This window comes from Hippoglossus stenolepis, chromosome 22 (genome assembly GCF_022539355.2).
Source record: "Hippoglossus stenolepis isolate QCI-W04-F060 chromosome 22, HSTE1.2, whole genome shotgun sequence".
Taxonomy (NCBI): Eukaryota; Metazoa; Chordata; class Actinopteri; order Pleuronectiformes; family Pleuronectidae; genus Hippoglossus; species Hippoglossus stenolepis.
In genome coordinates, this window is record NC_061504.1 from 6,866,997 (window position 1) to 6,890,089 (window position 23,093).

The 23,093-nt window shown below is 39.4% G+C and overlaps 1 protein-coding gene across 1 annotated transcript in view; it reads left to right on the forward strand.

The window, feature by feature from the left end:
* LOC118101622 (copine-8) overlaps nucleotides 1-23,093 on the forward strand; it is a 76,202-nt gene that overhangs the window by 38,995 nt on the left and 14,114 nt on the right. Inside the window, exons 7-13 of the mRNA XM_035147536.2 lie at nucleotides 5,060-5,123; nucleotides 5,827-5,930; nucleotides 6,538-6,642; nucleotides 10,346-10,387; nucleotides 11,546-11,621; nucleotides 13,660-13,713; nucleotides 13,828-13,889. Of these exons, the coding sequence (XP_035003427.1) occupies nucleotides 5,060-5,123; nucleotides 5,827-5,930; nucleotides 6,538-6,642; nucleotides 10,346-10,387; nucleotides 11,546-11,621; nucleotides 13,660-13,713; nucleotides 13,828-13,889 (507 nt within the window). The remainder of the gene's footprint in view (nucleotides 1-5,059; nucleotides 5,124-5,826; nucleotides 5,931-6,537; nucleotides 6,643-10,345; nucleotides 10,388-11,545; nucleotides 11,622-13,659; nucleotides 13,714-13,827; nucleotides 13,890-23,093) is intronic.

The following is a 23,093-nucleotide window of genomic DNA, read 5'->3' on the forward strand; positions in this document are numbered from 1 at the left end:
AAATACAAGTGTCCATATATGTGCATATTAACAAACATAAATGTTGATATAAATAAGTCTGTAAGAGGCTCATATTGGCCAATTATAGATGTCAACCAATGTATAGGTTGGGCTTTAATTTAAGTTACTGGACCTGAGAGAGTGATCGGATGAGTAAGGGTGGAGTAGAACAGTATGGTATGCAGCTCCTTGATGGTAAAGGGCTCAATATATAAGGGTGAGAATTGTTAACTGAATTCTGTAGGTAACAGGCAGCCAATGGAAAGAAAATAATATATATATATATATATATCTGCCGGCCAACCAATAGTGTAACTTCAGTCAATCACACAGCACTTGGCGGAACAATGGTGTAACTTGTTCACAAACTGAACTTGCTCAACAACATGTTGCCATGTGTTGTAGTTTGTCTTCTTCAGGTTGTAAAGACATGTGTACATGGTTTACTCATAAATAGCATTTTGGAAAGAATTGTTTTGTGACTTTTTTTTCTCATGAATCTTGAGTTGATCTCTGAGTTGATCCTGGGAAATTAATCTCACAATTTGCTATTTTTATTCTGTTGGCAGTGAGTCTTGTAATCCTCATGGAAGGATCATTTCAATGTTCCATGTAACTAACGACTGCATTTTCACTATTTTCTCTATGTTTAGAGAATCTCTGGATTTAATAAAGAGACTGATTTGGATACCATGTTGTTGAGAAAAAAATTGGTTGGTTTGATAGTTGTTGGTTGGTAGGTTGGTGTGAATGGTTGATTACACTGGAAAGATGTCCACGAAACGTGGGATGGGATGGGACATGGGCCAAAAGAGAACACAGTAAAGTTTGTCACAAATCCCGACAAAGGTGCGGATTCAGGACACTTTCTAATCACTTTCTTAAACATTGTAATAGGACATTTTAAGACATTTTCCCTGACTTGAGTGAGAAACATTGTCCAGTCTATGTAGATATTTCCTAAACTGGAACTGGAGCTTTACTGATCACAAACAGCCTCATGTTTAGTTCTGACTATATGTGTAGGGTAAAGGGCCGGTGCACTGACAGCCCATGCAGCTAATTATTTTTAATTAGCTCTACCTTTTTGCGGACCATTCTTCCCTGTCGTGCTGTTTGTCAATTGTTTGTGCTGCTGGTATCGTTTGATGCGGCTTGTGTTCAACAAGTTATTACCAGAGACAAAGGAGAAAAAGCAGGAGAGCTTGTTCAAGAGATCATAATTGAATGTGGATAGTTGCACTGAGAGCGAGCTGGTCAATGAGCTTGTGATATTGTTTGAAAATTAGATGAAGTAAAAAAAGTATAGTAGTACAGTAAAAAAGTATAGTAAATTAAGTTTTTTCCTAGTGTATATGTGTTCAGTTCCATATTTTTTAGTCCCACTGGCATCTTACACATCACTTTGTCTCCAAACTATGCTCTGATTTTTGTTTGGGATCTTAGTGGGTATCATTCTGGGTATCATTAGTGTTACCAGGAGAGGATGTTTATTTAATTCTGTTCATGCACGTCGGTACTTCCGCCTGCATGATCAGATAATGTATGAGAGGATGTTACTAATGCAAGGGCATGCCTGTTTAGATGTTTCACACAACATCACACACAGTGCAGCAGAACAGGTTCAGGTTTTTACAGGGCTCCTGTGACATCTTAAAAAGTCTACAATTTAGTAATCCAAATTTTAGGCCTAGTCTTCCATCCATTATCGACAAGGCTTATCCTTTTAGGGTCACATCGAGAGCTGGTACACCATGGACAGGTCACCAGCATCAAGTAGAGCTACCATACAGAGACAAACAACCAATCAAATTGAACCTAACCAATGGGTCTGTGTTTGGACTGAGGGAAGAATGTACCCCGAGAAAACCCTCGCAAATATGGACATGTAATATGCAAACTCATCACAGAAGGAACCGGCATTCTAACCAGGAACACACATACTGTACATTTGTTGAAACATTATGTTCTAGATCTTGCATATGTTTAGGTAGGTCTTAATAATGCTAATATTTATTCAACACTTGTGTCATGCTTTAAAATTTGAAAAATTTGAGAAATGGCTGCAAACATAGTTTTTAATGTCACTGTGTGTTGTAATTCCTTCTCAATGATACAAATATTCGCACACATATCTTTAGTTATTGAGAAGTGTAAGGACTTTTGGGATTCCGATATTCCTTCATATCTGTCCTACTTCACATAGGTCTTAAATGTCATTGATTGTTGTCTTAAAAAGTCTTGTTGACTTAAACTTGCAGAAACCCTGATTTAAGAGAGGATGTATTATAAGGGCCCGAGCACTGACAGTGCGAGGACCCTATAGGAATTGCTTTGATTATTATTACTATTATTAAATGGAAGGTCTGGGGATCTTTGTTACATTATATATAATGCCATTAGTGCTGGTGTCAATAATATGTCTTTGCTTAAGTATATCAGTATGGCCTTCTTGATTCTTTTGCTCTGGCCCTCTCTCACCACCTCCGGTAATGCTAATGCTATCTGCAAAGAGATTTCTGTAATTGCTCCTGAGATCAGTGATATCTTATGGGCACTGTGCTGGTCAGGGTTAAATAGAGTTTATCCGTATATAACAGTGGTGAGGTTTTATTCTGAAACTCTGCACTTATAGCCGTGCATAGTACACAAGGAATCAAATAAACTATTTTGTGCCTGTCCAGTCACGGAAACTAAGTGGTTACAATGGATCTCTGAAGTGGGAGACATTAATTATATCTGTGTTTAAGGCTGGTGAATAAGGTCTGTCTCGCTTTCGACCGTCCCTTCTGGCACTTTGTCACAGTCTAGTCTTAATTAGTCTCAATCAGTCTTGCTCTCCATATCTTCTACTCACCTAATTTATACAAATCATTTGACCCAGTCTGCTTGTGCCATGTAGGAATAAAAGAAAGAAATAATACGAGAGAGAAAAAGTCCTTTTCCATTTATTCTCATCATTAGTTTTCTGAAGTAGTTTGAAAAGAGAGAAAAAGGCTCTCTCTCAGCAAATCAATGCAAGGCATCAGTTCGGGGATCTATTTCATTTTGATAAATCTGCCATTTCAAAAGCACTTTTCCCCCCACTTCCTCGTGCTGGAGAAAAAGGAGACTTGAATTACATTCACACAGAGGTCCTCAACCTCAATCTGGGCTGTCTAAACGACTGCCTGAGTCGATTTCTGCCAGGTGGTTTTCTCGGAGTGGAGCTCATCAGATGACAGGCCTCTTTGTCAGATTGCAAGACCTCTCAAAAGTGAAAGTCAAATTACGTCGTCCTGCTCTTCCTCTTACACACGGGTACCTTCTTTAAACTACTTATTCTGGTCTGAGCATTGTAATTGGAGGAGATACATTTCTATATTCAGATGTAGAATATACTGTTCATGTTAGAAAAAATATAACTGCAGGGGAAAACAAACATTTTACATTTTAATGTAATTTAATGATATTTCTCTGTACATTTCATTGCTAATATATTTTATGATTCTGTAAAAAATTTGCACTGAATTTTTTCCGTGTAGGCAAGACAAGCACATAAAATAATCCAAAGAGTAGATTTATACCAGTTTCAAAGTATTTAAAGGTGCTTTAATCTGTATGTTCATATTAACTATGGATACAATTATTGTATATAATAAGAAAGCACTCACTCACAAGCCCTTCTCAGACATGAACTCTGTGTATGCTGCTAATGTGTGATTGATGTGTCAAGCGCTGTGAGTGGTCATTAAGACTAGAAAAGTGCTAGATAAATAGAGACCATTTAGATAACAGGTTAAATACTGTGTTTCTGCCCCATTTCATTAATAATAAAACCTTTATTAAAGTAGATGAGATTTAATGGGGGTAGTCATGGTGGTAATGATTGCATTTGATTACCAGTAAAAAAGATAAAAGATTACAGCCTTGTCTTTGTGCCTGTGGGTTTGCAGCTAAAATGTGTGAGTTGGGCTGGTTAAAGGGCTGAATGTCAGAACTGGACAGTTCGACTTCATAATGCAGTAAAAGAATTTTGTATTTGCACATAATGAAGTTAGTCAGGTGTGTGTGTGTGTGCACGTGCACGGGAGGAGGAGGTGCTGTAAATAATGTTTCTTTCATGATCAAAATGTTTATTTAGAGAAAGTGCTTACACACAAATACACATCCGTCACATACATATTCCCACTTTTACATAAGCTGCAGCAGTCGCCCATCAAAACACGAGCAACACAACGGCCCACTCATACGCACACAGACAAATGGACACACTTTTCCAAATACACAAACATAAACACCCCTCTCTCAACAGTGTTTCTTTTGTGTCTTGGAAATGTACTGAGTTAGTGGGAAGTCGTTCAAATTTTCCATGGGGTGTTTTCTTGACCTGAGTCTGAAAAGAGTTCTGCTCATGAATGCAACATTTTCCAGTGGTTCTTACTTCACAATGCACTTTCATATTTAAGGCTCTCTGGGTTCTCTGCATTAAAGTGATGGACTTTTCACCAATGCATGCTACAGACAGGTCATTCACACTGACAAAATCTATACCCAATTTAGACTAAAACTTTAGACAACAGCTAGAACTTGCCATATATAGATAGGCTGGATAGGTGTACGTCTATATAGTCACAGCAGATAAATGCCATTGTATTAGCCTCTGGGAGCAACGGCCAATATTTTGGGGCTTCCGGTGTAGACAGTGTATATCCGGGCCTAGAGTCCACCTACCATTTGCTCTACAACTGTTTCAGATGAATTTCATATTGAACACATGCTGTGAGAAGATCACCGAACATCATCTCAGAACTATAGGTCCAGTGTCACACTGTACACGATGTTTATATTGACCCCTCTTCTAGAGTGCACACTGTTTTTTAGGTCAAGATAGTGATTCCAGTAAGGAAATGTGAGATTTCACCCGATTACACCATATCCTCAACTCTTTGACCTAAAGTGCAAAGAAGAGTAGAGATGTAGGAGGGAACATACACATGAACAATGCGGTCCTGCCATGTATACTATGCACCACCTGACTGTGACCTCTTAACCTTTTGCTGTGCTGTGTCGCCTGCAGAGGGATCCCTGGGAAGAAATGCGGGACCATTATTGTGAAAGCAGAGGAGCTGAACAACTGCAGGGTGAGGATGGATATGCACATATTTTTCTTTCTGTCTTTTCTATGTAAATTTGAGCAGGACAGATGTACCAGAGGATCCAAGACATAAAATTAGGTCTGAATGTGAAAGTGTTTCTGACCTGATGACTAAGAGGGCAACAAGAAAACCTTCCAAAAATATTTTAATACTTAAAAAGCTGTTTTTTACTTATAAGTCAGCGTTATCTTTTTATACAGCATAAGAGCACGTACTGAAAGCAGGACAATCTCTCGGGTCAGAGTTCACCAAAGTTGAACCCCATGCGAAAACACGCTGCTGATTTGCTTCGCCACAGGAAGCGAATGTTTTATTCGCCCCCTCGCTCTCACTGTTCGGAAGTGAACAGGAGTTGAAGATTCGCCCCTGTTACATATGTGTATTGGTGGCCATGCCCCTAAAGAAACAACATTCTCCTGAGTTAGCAATTCAGCATTCAGTAAAATTGAGATAAGCCCATTGGACAAGTGACAGCCTCCGTAGACCAGGAATCAGGGCAAATACCAGAACCTAAAAAGTGAACTTGTCCTCCAAATGGAGATTTCTCTGTCTAACTCTCTCTCTCAGGATAGATGGATGGTCTTCACAGACCAACAGATAATCCAGTTACAAACCATTAAAAATAAAAGGTATGCATTGCACGCTCTTTCTTATTCTGCTTCCTCTTGTCTCTGTCTCTGCTTGTCAGGAATCGGTGATGATGCAGTTCTGTGGGAACAAGTTGGACAAAAAGGATTTCTTTGGCAAATCTGACCCTTTCCTGGTCTTCTACCGGAGCAACGAGGACGGCACGTGAGTCCTCCTCACACCCATTTCCTTTCTTTCCTTCTCCCCTTTCATGTTTGGTTTAATCTTACCCTGCATCCAAAGGAAATTGCTTTCATTGATTTGCCTCCGAACAAAAGCTGGGATGCCTGTTAAAGCATGTGAGGAAAATACATGTGAAGAGGTTTGAGCACAGATGTGTGTGTGAGTGTGTTGAAGCAGGAGGCATTGAACAATGTGGTGGTGTGTGTGTGTGTGTGTGTGTGTGTGTGTGTGTGTGTGTGTGTGTGTGTTCGATCCGGCTCTGTGGGCTCTCTTTACTATCCTGCAGTGTGTGACAAGTAAGATAAGACCTTGTGGCCCTGAGGGAGGAAGATACCAAGTCCACCTACTAGCCAAGGGACTAAGGAAATTACCTATTTGCACAGTGTGTGTGTGTGCGTGTGCGTGCATGTGTGTGTGTGTGTGTGTGACACAGGGTAGCCCTGTAGCGCCCACAGACCTACAGCTTTACTTTCAGTGATTCCCCACTCATATATTTTCAAGTACACACTTCTCCATCTCTTTTTCCCTTCCTCTCACTTTTCTTCTTTTCTCTTCCTTCCCCTATCTCTCCCTTGGTTTCTCCCTACAGGTTTACCATCTGCCATAAGACTGAGGTGGTGAAGAACACGTTGAACCCTGTGTGGCAGGCCTTTAAGATCCCCGTTCGGGCTCTTTGCAACGGTGATTATGACAGGTAAGCCTGATTTCTATTTTAGATTTCACTAGATATGATGAATGTGAGAAAAAAAATTCAACAACCATCACAACCATCTGTCATTTATGCTGAGGATGTCATTCTAGGTAAGATGGGCAACTCCAGGGATATGATGGATGTTCCTCTGTGTCTAATGGCCTCTTCAGGCTTCTGCACACACAACAAATCACAGCTGGTTGTGGCTTGCATATATTGAAAAACACACTAAACATTATAGTGCTGTATACAGAGTAATACAGAAACGATTTCTGTACGACATACATGCGTTCTGTCGTCTTCACCTGGGCTTCGTCTATCTATACTTGACATTGATTAGTTTGTAGATCGGTGTGCGTCTGACATCAGCAAATGCAGGTTGTAGTCTCTCTGTTTAAATAGAGAAAAAGAATGAACCGGTTCATTTTGTTAATTTAGTAGTATCATTATACGTTATTACTACCAGCAAGCCGCCTCTGGTTCTTTCTTTTCTTATTTAATGATGCCTTATTTTTCTGCAATTGGTCCGAAAGTCCAAACTATCAAAAAAAGTGTTTTCACACTGCAAACAAACAGAACCATTGTTCAGTTTGATCCAAACTGTGACCACCTCTTTTTGTTAGACTACGTTTTGGTCCATTGGTCTGGAACATGGTCTGAGGCACCTTTAACAGCTGTTATTTTAGATCACACTAAACTGAAAAGTCCGAAGGTCCAAACCAATCAAGAAAGGTGTGAAAGCTTAAATATTTGGAGAAATGAAAATGACATTTTTTAAGATTCTAAATATCTCGAGCATTAAAGGAAACAGCACACAACATATTCATAGTAATCTATATTATTTTTTACCATTGTATGTTTGTAGATATATGATCTCGTTTTTTGTCTGGAAATATATTTGTCATTCTCCTGCTTCTAACTTACCTACAGTAAAACAAAAAAACAATAGCAAACTGACAGACAATCACACAGCAAGTCAGAAGTTATATATAATATTATATCATCTGCTTCCTTTTTTGGCAAAGCAGCATAAATTCTCAGAATAGACCCTTGTAGAGATCATGTCATCTTCATGAGTTGTTGTGTAATCTATTTGATCAAGAGAGAATACTTAAGGGGTTAGAGGGTCTTTTCATCTGAAGAGTGTGTCACGTGGCCAACAAAGGGCAAAAGAACAGCATGTTGCACTTACAATTACCAACATCATATGAAGCAATAAGACTGAATGCATCCATTGGCTCCTCTTTGACTATTCTAAATTGCACTAAAGATATTGTCTTGTAAATGTCCTGATCATATTAATACGTTTGCAGGAACCTGTTAGCATCTGTCGCATGTAGGATGTAACTCTAATTCATGAAAACCCAAATTTTGACCAGAGAAGTCAGTTAACTGTCTTGTCAACATGTCATTGATTAATGGATGATTAGTCATCTTTTAAATAATTTTCTACCAACTAGCATCTTAGATTTATTTATTTATTTATCCTCTTATTTGTTTTTTAAATTGTCTAAACCATAAACTGAACATAAAGATGGACGAGGCATCTCCAGTTCCTCCGAATATCTAGAAATCAAGCCAAAATACAGTATAATGTATATGAACACTGCCAACTTGTGCGTCTGGAGCCAGAGTCTGTGCAGTAGGGATTGGGGGATTGAGTTTCAAATGTGAGGTACCACCCTCATACGTACATCATGACGTTTTGCCCTGTTTTTGTAGCATCAAATAACTAATTAAAACCAAACTTACCAGAAAAAAATAACACAAACATCAGTGTGATGTGAACTACCTAGAAAGACAGAAACCATATTTGAGAAAAATGTATTTGACATGTACTCTGAATTTGATACATATCCCGTTCCACTAACATGGAGGAGGGAGGGTTAAAGACCTATACTGCAGCCAGTTACTAGGAGGCTAGTGGGACAGTTTTGGAGAGCTGTCATGTCGTCGGTCTTTACATTGGGTGTGTCAGTCGTGTGTTTGCATCAATCCCCCCATGTGTCGATAGCGGTCATGTAGTGAAAAAGACACAAAGACGCAGACAATGGGGTTTAGTTTAGCTTAGTTTAGCTAGCAGACAGCAGCATCGATCCGAAGTTCGGTCCAGTAAGCTTATTAGGGGATGTTACGTTGAGTCACACCATGTCTTATCAGCAAGAGACTGAGGAAGCCCACACTGGATCACACACACAAACACAAACACACACACACACACACACACACATTGCATCTGCCTCTGTGCAGCCTGAGAAAAGAGATAAGGATGAGCCCATGCTGGCAAACAATAGAGCGCTGTGTGTTACTGCTCACAGGTGCTCTGATAGGCCTGCGTTCTCTCTCTCACACACACACACACACACACACACACACACACACACACACACACACACACACACACACACACACACACACACACACACACACACACACACACACACACACACACACACACACACACAAACGGTAAAGCCATAAGATTAACAAGCAAAATCATCAATTCCCTGTCACATCATCAAAGCCCAGAGTGTCTGGATGGCTGGACATTTCCTACTGAGATTGTGGCAAAACACAGACATAATAAGACAGACACCCATAAACACACACACACACATACACACACATTTATTTTGAAAGCTCTGCACACACTGGTTCCTCTTGAGGAGAAAGTGTTACACAGACCAGGAAACACACTCATCTCCAGAGTGCCTATCGCTATCAGCCAGACACTTCCCACTCCTTGCTCTCATTGCCTGCTTTCCTCTAATGTGCATCCTACTTTCTGAGCAGCTCGGAAGTCCATTAATTACGGCTCAAATTTCCAGTTTCTCATATCGAAAGCTAAGTAGGATGGAAAAGTGGAGTTCTTTCTGTGGTTTTAAATTAGATACAGCTTGTTTTAGAAAGCCCGTCCCAGTTGTAAAGCGATTACAGTAAGTTCAGATAAAAGTCATACAAAATTTATAATTCCACTGTTGCAGACTTTTGCACAGTAATAGTTGAGACTCCAAAATTGATGTTTCTCTGCTCCCTACAGTGCAGAAGACAAACCTAATTGACTGAGAGAGGAAAAGCGCTGCATATTTTTGTCGCTCTGATTGTCTTTAATTTAGTTTCTGTCAGTTTTGAGTCTTTTTACACCATCTTATCGTCACCCCTGTCTGCTCGCCGCCTTCATGTTGTCAAGCAGAGGGCCTTTTGCTATCCCTGCTTTAATTCGGTCTCTCCTCTATTATCATTTGCCTCACTCCCCTCCTCCATGTAATGCTCTCCTGCTTTTGTTAGAGTGATACTGACCCTCCTGTCGAAAATATTGATAGATATTGTTCGAAAGCGTAGCGCATCGGTCTCTCGCAGACTATTCTTTTTCTTTTCCCATTTCCTTGTAAACTATAACGGGAGGCTGAAATAGATGCACTTGGAGATTAGGGGGAGCACAACACTGGATGCAAATACAGTGTTGAAATAAAGAGCAGATAGTGTGCTGACGTAAAGATAAGCTGCAGAATGGATCCTCTTATCCTAACAGCTCCACGACAACAATGAGAAAAAAAACGAAAATCATAAATGTTTAATTTATAATTATTAAAGCCTGGATGTTAGCCTCCTAACATATTGTTATTTGTGTTTGTTTTTATTCTGGAGATAAAAATAGCAAGTTTGTTTTTCTTTTATTGAACTTTTTTTCCCCTCTTCCCAACAGAACCATAAAGGTTGAGGTGTATGACTGGGACAGAGATGGCAGGTAATTCCTCACTTTCACTCATATTTTTAAATCACATAATCTGTACAATAAAAAAATTGTATTTATATAATACAGTAATACAATACAATAATTAAAACTCATGTATAAAATAAAATCTATACAATTAATGTATAAATAATACAAAATATATTACTTTCTTATTTATCAGTTCAGTCAATGGATAATTACTTTACAAAACGTGTAGTAGTTACCGAACAAAGATTTTGGCTAACAATTATAAAGTATTACCAGGGTCAGACATCAATTAAATATTTTATTGTGTTTTATTGTTAAAAATATGCTATTTTGTCAGAAAGAGTCGTGTGTCATGATTTATTTATGATTTGTAAAACATCAGGCATTTTTCAGTGATAAAAATAAATATATGTAACACTCTAAACCAGCAAGGCTCAGCAGCAGAGAAACTAAAATTGAATACAATGAGGAATTGGTTGACTTGTACTCAAACTTAACTTGCTGGATGAAATTTCCATTTTCTCAGTACCTGAAGCCACTTTTTTTAAGTTATACATCTGAAATTCCTTTACTGTGCACAAGGCATGATAACACTAGTCTGCTTGTTTTCAGAAGGTAAGGAAGCCGGGTGCAGGATTGTCACAGATTGACTGCTTAATGAAGAGTCTGGTTTCTGGCTGCTGACAGCCGCACAAAGAAAGAGGAGTGACATTTGTCAAGCTGTAGTTTAAAAGGGAGTCATTTCTTGATTCTTTATACTCTTTATACTGATGGAGGGAGCACCATGACATTCTGTGTACTGCTCTTCAATGGGACAAAGACACGTTCAAGTTTTTTAACATGCTGATGTGGGTCTACAGAGTTTTTTGTAATCATTTCTATTATATGTCTGTTCCATTTTTTTACTCACAGTGATTTAATACTCACAAATCCCCTCACCGGTATCCACTCTTGAAAATAACTAAGCTGTCTTTTATTTGGATATGAAGTATTTCAGTTGGCTTTAAAAACTCACAACACATGACGAGACCTTGTCAAAATGTCAACATTTTCCCTGTGTGCCTCTTGTGTTTTGAGTTTTTCCTTCACACGTTGGGATTGCCACTACATTTTGCTCTGTACAATAAATAATGGAATATATTGTGGAAAACATATTCTTTTTTGATATTTCCCTGTCTGTAGTCATGACTTTATCGGAGAGTTCAGCACCAGCTATAGAGAACTGTCCAGAGGGCAGAGCCAGTTCAATGTCTATGAGGTGAGTATGTGTCTGTACGTGTGTGTGAGCTCACATGTGTTTATGTGTTACTGTATTCAATTCAAAGCTCCTATGTAGACCAGTGTCATGTTATTGACATCTTTAAAATGTAGCAGCTAACTACATTAATAATTAAAAGATGAGCAAAGAGTGGATGCAAAGTGGCCAAGAAACCTAAGAGTCGTCCACTGATTTAGCAGTGATGTCCTGTGATATTTTTGGACTCACAATGGACAGGATCAAGAAAGGATCAAATTTCATGCAGCACAATCCGTGACAGTGTCTTTTATTATCCCACACATTCTTCTTCTTCTAGCCCTCTCATATTTTCGTGTATGAAATTTCATCCTGCTATGATGATGCAGATTCCTGCTACCACCCGTATCAGAGTAAATTCTGCATCCACTGCTGGAAACATTTGGGTCGGGTCTCGCTGGATTCCACAAATCCCAAACTCAGTGTAGCTGTATTTTAGGTCATATTCTTTCAGGGCAAGTTGCTATGGACTTGTTAAAAAATGCTTTTCAGCCTACAAACAAAATTCCATTCACCTTCATTGTGAAGGGTGGTAACATCTCAGGGAAGAAACAAATCAGAAATCGGCATGTTTAGGTCTAAAGTGGAGAATACGTTTGTTTGTGATTCAGATGACTGACCCTTTGAAATAGGAGCTATTTTCAGATTATAATGTGATACTTATCCATTTTTCTTTTTCTGGTGTGGCACCAATATGCTTACACACACACACACACACACACACACACACACACACACACACACACACACACACACACACACACACACACACACACACGAACACGAACACAAACACCTACTGTTATGATGGCTTATCTTCTCCCAGGAAGAGTCAACACTTCTTGATTAACAGAGCACCACACTGAGAGGAGAGAGTGCGTCATTTCAAACGGCTGCTGTTTGTCTGAGCGCTCAGTTGGGCACATGCACAAAGTTGCACAGAGACGCTCAGACGTGAACACGCACAAAGTAATATACAAAACTTAAAGCTGTCAGTTACAGAGAGAATGGCTTTGCATTGCTGAAGGCACTTGGTGCGTGCATGTGCGAGTGTGTGTTGGTGTTACAACCACGTTTCAATCGCCGCACCCAACCACCAGAGGAAAATGTGTCCTTGTGTGTACCTATTGCAATGTGAACCAAGGTGAAATGCATAAATCCACACATTTGTATGTTGTTACCCTGGAGGTCTACTCGCTCTGTTTAACCTTGGCACAGTTTAATGAGATTATAAAGCTCAGATTTAAAAGCCCAAATCCAGTGTTTGGGATTCAAACAGAGTTGCAAGTCTGTTTCTGACTGGTCCCCAAATGACAGCATATTATAGAGGTTTCTCAGACTACTCGACTATAAAACCACTAGTCAACACTGTGCATCGTTGTTGGCTACTTTTAGGGAATAGTTGACGACTACTAAAATGCAGTAGTCGTGAAGGATGTTGGGATGATGTTGAGACCACGGTTGAAAAAAAGTTTATTTTCTCATCACTTCACAAACATAATAGCTACGGCTGTTTTAGATGCATAGGAATCTTCACTTATCCAAGGAAGGTTGACTGTGTACTCACTCTGTGCCGTTACATATTCATGAAGTCACACCACTCAGTTTAGAGCCACAACCCACCCCTGGGTTTTAACTGCTCCTCTGGAAATGTTAGGCTTTATTTGCATTACTCAAAGGCATATTCATGGTGGTTACTGATTTATGACGGAGGCTTATTTGAGCATGTGGAGAGAGCAGAAGGAAGGGAAAGCACAGTGTACAAATATAACTATGACGTCCACCACCACAGATGAATTTACTATAAATTTAAGCTACAATTTAACTCACAATCAGAGGAATACAGGGTCAGGTTTTGTTTAAATTGTATTCAATCTCTTGTATTTACACTTCTGTTTATGTAAAGTTATAATTGTTTTGTTTATGAAATGAAAGATTGAACTCAAAGATGTACGAATGAAGTGATGATGGAGTTAAACAAGAGAATCCTGTCTGATTTTAGGTGGTTAATCCAAAGAAGAAAGGAAAGAAGAAAAAATACCTGAACTCTGGAACGGTGAGGCATCACATCTGATCCTTTTTATATAAAGTTGTGTTATTGAATATATTGTATTAGTAAGAATTCAAAGCTGAATTTGAAGATTTGAATTGGTTGCGCTGTCACCCACAGGTGACACTACTGTCTTTCCTGGTGGACATTGAAGTCACCTTCCTTGACTACATCAAAGGAGGGTAAGTCAGTGACCACTCATTCATTGAACCTGCATTGAGAGATGGGGGTTGTAGTCCTTCAATGAGAAGTGACATGTGACATGAGTGTGCCGGTCACGATAGTAACCCCGTCATTACTCGGTGTCTGCAATATGCCAAAGATAATTAACCCTCAGTGTGAGTGGATCAGACAGTAAATTGTAAATCTGCATGTGAGAGAGAGAGAGAGAGAGAGAGAGAGAGAGAGAGAGAGAGAGAGAGAGGTTTGACCTAAAGTCAAGTACACAGGGGTCAGACTCTGAAGTGTGTGTGTGTGTGTGTGTGTGTGTGTGTGTGTGTGTGTGTGTGTGTGTGTGTGTGTGTGCGTGTGTGTGTACACGTGCCCTTGTCCATCCTGTGCGCTCGCATGTGTGTCTATCTGCATGTGCTTGTGTATGTATGTTGCTCAGGAGGGTTGACCGTGTGCAACCAGGCATGACGTGAATGCTCGCCTACACACTCTGCCTTCATTAGACTCACAGAGGGGGAGACTGTCAAGGGAGAGAAAGGGTGTGTGTGTGTGTGTGTGTGTGTGTGCGTGTGCATGTGAAACTTTGAGGAAAAAAATTGAAATTTTCATCCATGTATATTGCTCTCTTCCTGCTGCCCTTGTAGCTGTGCTGTGTTCTGCAGGTGTTAGGGAAAGTCCGCTGGCTTTTAAAGAGGATGAACACCGTTTTTAAGCTTTCTTGGGGATTACAAGAGGTAACACTGGTAACTCAGATCTATTGGGTCTGGACATTTTCCCGAAATTTGCCAGTCACATATGAACAATGCAGTATGAGGAGATTTTGAGGGTCAGACACATTCACAACTACAGAAAACTATCCGTAACATTAAGGTGAGGGGTGGCGCCTGGGTAGAGCTTGCAGGAGGCACGACATGACGTGTAATTTCCACTGTGTAGATCACACGTTTTAGTTTACAGCACCTCGACACCAGTGTCAGCCCTTATCACCAAAACCTCTTGAATCTCATTGTCTTTCCACACCTTCTTTTGCGTCTTCTACATGTATAGCTCCTTTTCAACCTGAGATATTTTTATTGCTTGTAGGTTTTATTTTTTGTTTTGCGTCCATCATCAACACGTCCACTCACTTAATGTGAAGGTGTGTTGTAAATTAAATATATTCTCTAACATTGAAAGCTATGAGTAACAGCCTTTTTCTCAACATATATAATTTAATTGTGGAAAGGTTTACTGGAAGTACACAAGAGTTGAACATGGTAGAAAATGTGTAACATGTGAATTATTTATTAGGTGACTCAATGAATGACTCAATAAACCCTTCAAATTCAATGCAGGTATGTTTGTGGTACATTCAGCATGTGTATTGCCTAAGGCCTGAATTTACTGTAAACACAGAATCATACATCATACCCACAACATCTCTGATGTCAGATATGAACTCTGGGACCAACCTTGTGTCCCTGACTCACACTATACACCAATTATAAGCTGGTTTTCATAATGTAGTGTGTTTGAGAATATTTATACTGGATAATCAACAAATTGACGAAAAACTGGCTGTGCGCTATTAAAAAACACATATTTTTGAGTGTGTTGTTGATGTCTTAACTTCTACCTATTATCAGGAAGATGATTATATACTTATCTCACAGTAGCAAAGTATGACAGGATAATATACCTATACTGTGACTGTGCAGTGTGCTTATGTTAAATCTATTATTCTTTACTATTTACAAAACCTATTTAGTACTTATTATTCATCTTAGTATTCTTCAAAGACATAGTTTCTATTAAAGTATTACATTTAGTTAAACATGAGTCTGACAACTACATCATGTCTGACAGCAAACTGCAAAGAAGTGCCTTTAAAAAGAGCCGTCAGGTATACAATATATTGACAATTGCATTTGCACCAATTTTAATTTCATTATGTTATTACCGTGTCGAATTGCTCTTATATAGTTCTATTTTATTATATTCGAGTTTTATTCCATTCAATTTTAGATATATTTATTCTCTACTTGGGCTGCTGCAATGCCCAAATATTCCCCTTGTGGATCAATAAAGGATTATCTGATTTTATCTTATTTTAGGTAGTGCACATAAACCTGTATCTACATGCAAAACTGCAACTCTGTAAAACAGGAGACAGGCTATGTCTCCCAGGAGTTTTTTGTGTACAGTTTATTCATATATGAGCCTGTAAAAATTGCCTCCTGACTAAGACCACAGATCAATTTGCTATTGATCCACAGAGTATTAGGAATGCACTTTGTGTGCGTCAGATTAAGATATTAGATGGAGATGATGTTTACGTTTAAGGGGATGCAAGTGACACTAAAGTGTTTGACTTTTCATGTTTGTAAATGAATGAATGTTGTAATCATGAGTCGAGTATTATCAGTTTGGACAAAGGTTTTTAGTTTGACTATATGCAGAGAGATGGATACATGTGTGTCCTCTCACGTCGTGTTCTGAAATATGTTTACTCGCTCTGTCGCTGTTGATCGAGGATTCCCATCATCAAGTCTCAAGTCAGTCTGAGAGCACTCTAATACTCTCAGGTAAGCATTTAAAAACTAAATGGACCTAAATGATCCAGTTGCAATATGGTTAGAAGAGGTGTGGAAATTTCATGATTCTTAGATGCATGGCAATGCGGACTTGGTCGACTCTGCATCAATGCAGTGACAGACATAATCGATTCATGTTTTCCGATACGTTCATTGTTTTAGCAATGTCCTGCTGCTGCATTATTATAACCAGTGCTGCTTCAGGATCAGACAGACGCTCATTAAAGGTGCAGTCGTCTCTGTCAGTCTGTTTCCTCCTCTGACCTGCGCTCACTTTACACCTTAACAATAAACACCATCACTGATCACAAGTTATTAGGACACGTACAGGACTGACGTTTACTTTGTGTTTGTTTGATTCGCTCTAGAGTTTATGTGACACATGTAACGTACCGTGACGCACAAAGTCAGGACATCAGTGTTAAAGTGAGCGGAAAGATCCGGAGTCATGGTCCGACATCATCGATTAATAACTAAATACAAGTGATTATCAGTTTGTGTGAAGAGTAACAAAGACGAGCAGACACACACAGACACACACACACACACTCCTGCAGACAGAAGTTCCTCCCGCAAATAACGAACTAACGCGTGTTTTAACTTCATTGTTGCAGAAGAAGCGACGCCCCGTTGAGCCAGGAACATAAATATGAATTCAGTAGGTTTTTATAAAGATCAGTTCTAAGTGTCAGTGATTAGAAAACATCAGAAGAGCAGAATCTGTTGTTGGCCAGCTGAGTAATGTGCCTCAGTGCAGTGGAGCTGCTAAGGGGGGCCAGGTGGGGCCAGCTTAATACAGTAAAGGCTATAATCAGAGTTTGTCCTTTTAAGCTTTAGGTGCAGCACACAGGTCGAAACTGAATGAATGTCAAATCAGTGTGCAGCCATGTGCAGTAATATAGAAAATTGTGGATGTGATATATTGAAATGCATCGAGATGCATCGTTGTGAATCAAATCGTTGACTACTGAATCGTAATCGAATCGTGAGGCTAGTGAAGATGCACACCTCTAATGGTTAGACCATACACTTCATATAAAGATGGATGATATGACAGCTCCCAAAAAGTGAAGACAAAGCGTCTTGATTGCCATCTGTTTGCACCTTCTCCATGTTTGTGGATGGGACGTGGACAAAACTAAAAAGTCTAATGTCAAATACATTTTTCTCAATTATGGTTTCTATCATTTTAGGTAGTTCTTACTACATGGATGCGTGTTCAAGTGCTACTTTTTTTGAGACTTGATTGGTCGAGCATGTGTATCAGCGGAACTATTATGTCTTCATTCCCCCAATATATTGCTGCTGTGCAGGCTCTGGCTCCAAGTAATGTCATTGTAGCGAGATGGCAGCATTTGTATCCGTGATATTTTAACTTCATTGCCGGCTAGTGGGAGGAAATGGAGACACATTGTCCATTAATACTGTATATATGGCCTATGGTCTCCTAGCTGTAGCTGGATCATGAACTGACAAATATGAATTCTTAGCAACAAAGCAAACAAAATAAAACAAATCAAAAAATGAGAATGAATTAGACTGTATTTGTTCATACATACCATAGAGCACACTGGCCTTCACCCACTCACCGTCCTGTGCACTTTCTCAGTCAAAACCCCTCATACGTCGCCATCTTATCAGACACAGGTATTTTGTCATCTCGCCTCATGTCTTTTTATCTATTCACAGCTTCTCCTCCCTGCTGCCCTCTTCTTCTCTGTCTGATTGACAGCTCTTTTCGCAGATCCAACCCAATCAGCTAATTGTTCATTTGGACCTAATTGGGAACATGATCTGCCGGCAGCATTAGCATAAATGACTGATTCGAGAAGGCTCCATCTCAATCCCAGAGCATTGCTGCGCTCATTCTTTTCACTGCCTCCGATAAAGCATCATCACCACCCATGGATTTCAATAAAGAGGTCTCTATTCTCGAGCATGAGGCTAAAAAGAAAAAAAAAGTACAAAAAATTGTTGGCTATATCTTTCATTTGGAGCTGTGCATTCAAGGCGGACCTGTCAGTCACAGTGACAGATATTGTTTCGCCTTGTTTTGGTTTGTGAATTGAGAATTGATACCAGAATAGAAGCGGGAGGGAACTCTGCTGGTATTGAAATCTTTCTGAGAGGCTGTCATTAGATGGAGAAAGCAGACACTCACAATACAAATCTCTTAAAGGAGCCATTTTGTCTCATGGGTTATTCCTAAAAATGAACAGGCATAATATTTTTCCCAATATCCACGTTTAGACTAACTTGACTCGATGCAGATGTGAGCTGTGTATCTTTCCTCTTCCTCTTCCTCCTCTGCTCCTCTAGCCAGATGGACACTGTGCAACCATACACATCTGTTTACATATCATCAAGAGAGGTCACGTAGCACAATCTCTGATGCCATTTTTAGGCCACTGGATGCACTCTTGCGTACGTTTCCTTCTGGCATGTTGATATAAGTGGAAAGGAGACTTGTCAAGAACATTTTCACCTTCTTTTTTGCTTCAATAGAATATTTTCACTTTTAGACGAAAACATAAAAAATACAGTTAAGGCTACAGGGCCTGTTGAGATTGCTTTTTAAAGACTGTCATTCAAAAAAATGGATTAAAGTATGATCTTCAACTCTCCAGCATTGTCTTTGTTTTGAAGATAAAGATGAAATTTTACCGCTGACACCAAACATTGGTAATCACATAAAAAACATGAAGAATTCAGATGTTCTTCACTTATAGGGTTTCGAATAGAAAAGAAATGTAATGGACAGTATTGAGAGACTGGTTTACAAGTCAACTTGCTGCAGTCTATTACTGTGCCAATATTGTTTACAGACTACAGAATTACAAATTTTATATTGATTCATTTATTGGACAGTGTTTCTTTTGCATGTAATTTGCAGCTGAACATTTACTTCATCACTGTCTTTATTTGATTTTCACAGTTTACATATTTGGTGAAATTAAATAAATGAATCAGCACCACTGAGTAGTGGTGCTGATAAAGGGTGTGTCTTCTCACTTACACCCTTCACTGTGCAAACAGAGGTTGGAACAGATCAGAGAGTCTGATTTAAGGAATAAAATGAGACTTAGATCAGAAAAATCTGACTGTATCTGGAACTGATACAGCATGCTCACTTAAGTCCAATAAAGTGGAATTTATTAGTGTCCTTTGTTTTATTGTAAGTGTGTTTTTTTCCTCTATGTAATTTACCCCAGTGAGGATCAGGTGAAATTAGATTTTATTGAGCATGTGAGTAGAAGTATTTCTGCCTGAAGCAAAAGGTTGAGGTGAACTTTCAGCCAATTAAAAAAACGTGACACGATAAAGCTGGTAACAGCCCTTCAAGTTTTCGTCTATCTTCAGGACACAGAGCGATAAGGTATCGCTCTTAAGGAAGGTGAAGCTCACATCTCTCCTCCCTCTGCTGAAACTCAGTGATGTGATGTTGTGGTTAAGACCATTGCCTGTGGAAATCCCTTATCACCCCCGCCAGAGCATTTTGCTGCCTCTCAGGTTTGAGCCTGTTCGCTGCCGATCTCCTTTTGCTTTTCAAGTAGTTGTGTATCCAGAAGGACAGGTGTTTTACGTGTGTGTGTGTGTGTGTGTGTGTGTGTGTGTGTGTGTGTGTGTGTGTGTGTGTGTGTGTGTGTGTGTGTGTGTGTGTGTGTGTGTGTGTTGTACTGTTTCCTGCCACCTCCACATAAAGAAATATTAGTCGGTAATCCATTTGTTGGTTTGTTTGTTTGTAAGCAAGATTAGGCAAAAACTAATGGATGGATTACCACAAAACTTGGTGGAAGGATGTATTATGGGTCCGAACTCATTAAATTGTGGTTTAGAATCTGAATCAAGGGGCAAATCCAGATCTAGTGAATTTAAATAGTGTTTCGTAAGGAGACAGTTTCCGGATGTCTTCATATTTACGATAACAGAAGAAACAGTAGCAGTAACAGCAGTTTATTTCATGTTGGGTTTGACACCATGTTTAAAATCGTGAAAGCTGTATCGATAAATAACATAAAACACAAGGAACATTTTCATGAGGTGACCTATTGATCTATAGCATTTTCCTAAAAGTCCAATGTGCATGACATCATCAAATGCCCATCACTAGGCAAAAATCCCTCAAATGTCCTAGTGAAATTCTCGTCTGATTAATGCAGAGGATGCGGTTGACCTTTTTCATGAGTATCCTGTGTTCTGGCCTGGTTATTAATATTCTTACCAATAGGAGTCAAAATGATGATGTCAAACATCAGACGTAGCTCTCTTTGTAAAAGCAAGAAACTCTGACACTGACTGACGCAAAACAATCACGGTCAAACTGCAGGGGTTTGTTATCGCGATCAATAATCATGACTCAGTAGTTGTAACTCAGTTTCTGAAAAGTATTCAGCCAATATCCTTTGTTCTGGAGTTGCTAGTGCCAATTCCTTCTTTAGTAGCAATTCGCTTTAAATTGTAGAGAACAGTTCTGAATCATTTTCCTGATGAATACTGACGTTGTCTTTTTTTGTGCTGCCGTGTTTAATCATGAGATGCTTTCCCCTCCTTTTTAGCTTTCTGCCTTTTGTCATTTTTAATTTTTCGTCCTCCAATTCACCTTGTTGTTTTGGCTTGTTTGGGCATGTATAATTTAGGCTGCAATGTTGAAGCTTGTCTGTGCCTGCATGAAGAGCTTGACCAGAATTCACTCAGATCTCTCCGCTCCCCTTGTCCTTGAAGCTTTTCCCAAGAAAGGCTACTGCAGAAGGAATCAAACCAAGCTATTAATCTCTCTGTAATTTACCTTTTGTCACTTTTTATACAAATAACTTTTAATATTTGTAAAATTACATTGATTTAAAGGAGTTCACAAGGGTCAATAGCCACTGAAGTGACTGAAGCAAATCAATGTTGTTTTTGTATTTTCTCCTTTTTTAACAGACATGACAAAGAAATGCTGCTAGAATAAAATAAAGTAGATTTCACAACATAGACAGTTTACAGAAAATAAGATACCAATCAAGCTCAAGATGCAAATACTTGCCCACTGAATTGAAATATAGCTCAACTCTGACACTGACAGAATCTTATTGACTTACGGTCTCACCACCCTTGGTTCATCCACTAATTCACATCAATAAGTGATGAAATCTCCCACAGTGATGGTAACTGTTGATTGTCAGTCATTTTGTGCTTGGAAAAAAATGTACTGAAGGTTTAGACTATGTGGTTACAATTATAGCTATATAAATAAATCATGTCATACACACACACACACACACACACACACACACACACACACACACACACACACACACACACACACACACACACACACACACACACCTGACTCTGCTCTCTCTCTCCACTCACGAACACAAACGCATGACAATGGGCACATCTGCAAACAGATTGACAACAAAACAACACCATTGGTCTTCATAAACAACGACGTACGTGTGTATTTGCAAAAAAATAGGGAAGTGAGATCGTATCACAAGTGGTCACAGGAGACACATCAGGATGCATTTTAATACCAGGTGTGAACAGACGTACTTAGAGCTGTCTTCTTGTGATCGAATCTCTCAGGACGGATGTTACTACCAGTCCTGAATAGGGACGTTATGTCTCCTGAACTTTTTCCTCCCTCTCTCCCTCCTGCTTGTTCTGTCCCCTCTGGACAGCGCGGTGCCACTTCACATGGCCCGCTGAGGTGACAAAGATGATGAGCTACTGGCTGTTTGACACTAACCGAATACAGAGGATGTGTATAAGACAGACAGGGAGGCTTTTGTGTGTGACTGTGTGTAGGGCAGTGGGCGGAGATTGGCGGGAAAAAGCTGTGACAGGCCGACAGAGCGCTTAACCACATCCTGCTCCCGCAGGTTAACAAGATAGGAAATGTTTTGATGGAGAGAGCCACTTTCTCATGCTGGGTGCTGTGATGTGTGATGTTTTCTCTGCCTTGTTTCATCTCTCTTTCTGGTCATGCTTTTTTCTTATTTCTGTTTGTATTGTCGCTCAGAAAATGCAAATACAAAGTTTATGTGAGGCAACAAGTCCAGTCAAATCCAATCAGGAAATTAGATCTTAGACATAGATTTTCTAGTGACATGAATAATGGGTTTTTAGGTTTTATCATCATACAGAGCTGCCTAATCATTTAGCTACACCCTAATTGGATATCAAAATACGCTCTATGGGAAAAGACATAATACACTATGTGATATGATATTCACAATCTCTAGGATGGTGACTTCTGGGGTTTTAGTAGCCTGTCAGTCAATTGCCTTGTTAGAGACTGAAATATTAGATTAATAACCCTATTCTTGGTGTCCTGAGGATGAATCACAGTGACTTTGGTGATGCCCTGACTTTCCTGTAGTGCCAGTAGAAAGTGGAATTTTTTCACTTATCCAGTTAAATATTTCAACCTGTTCTGTAGGCATTAGCGGAAATTTATTATGAACATTATGCCAGATAAACAACTGCCAAATTTTTGGGATAAAAGTCATCATGGTCGCTACTTTTACTTGTGCAGGTGTTAAAGAAAATTTAGCGGTGTTCTCTGTTAAAACCAACATTCCTCTGAGCAGCGCTATGCACAGCGTGTTTGGTATAAAAGCCTGGTAACTCACTTTCTCCCCATCACTTTTACAG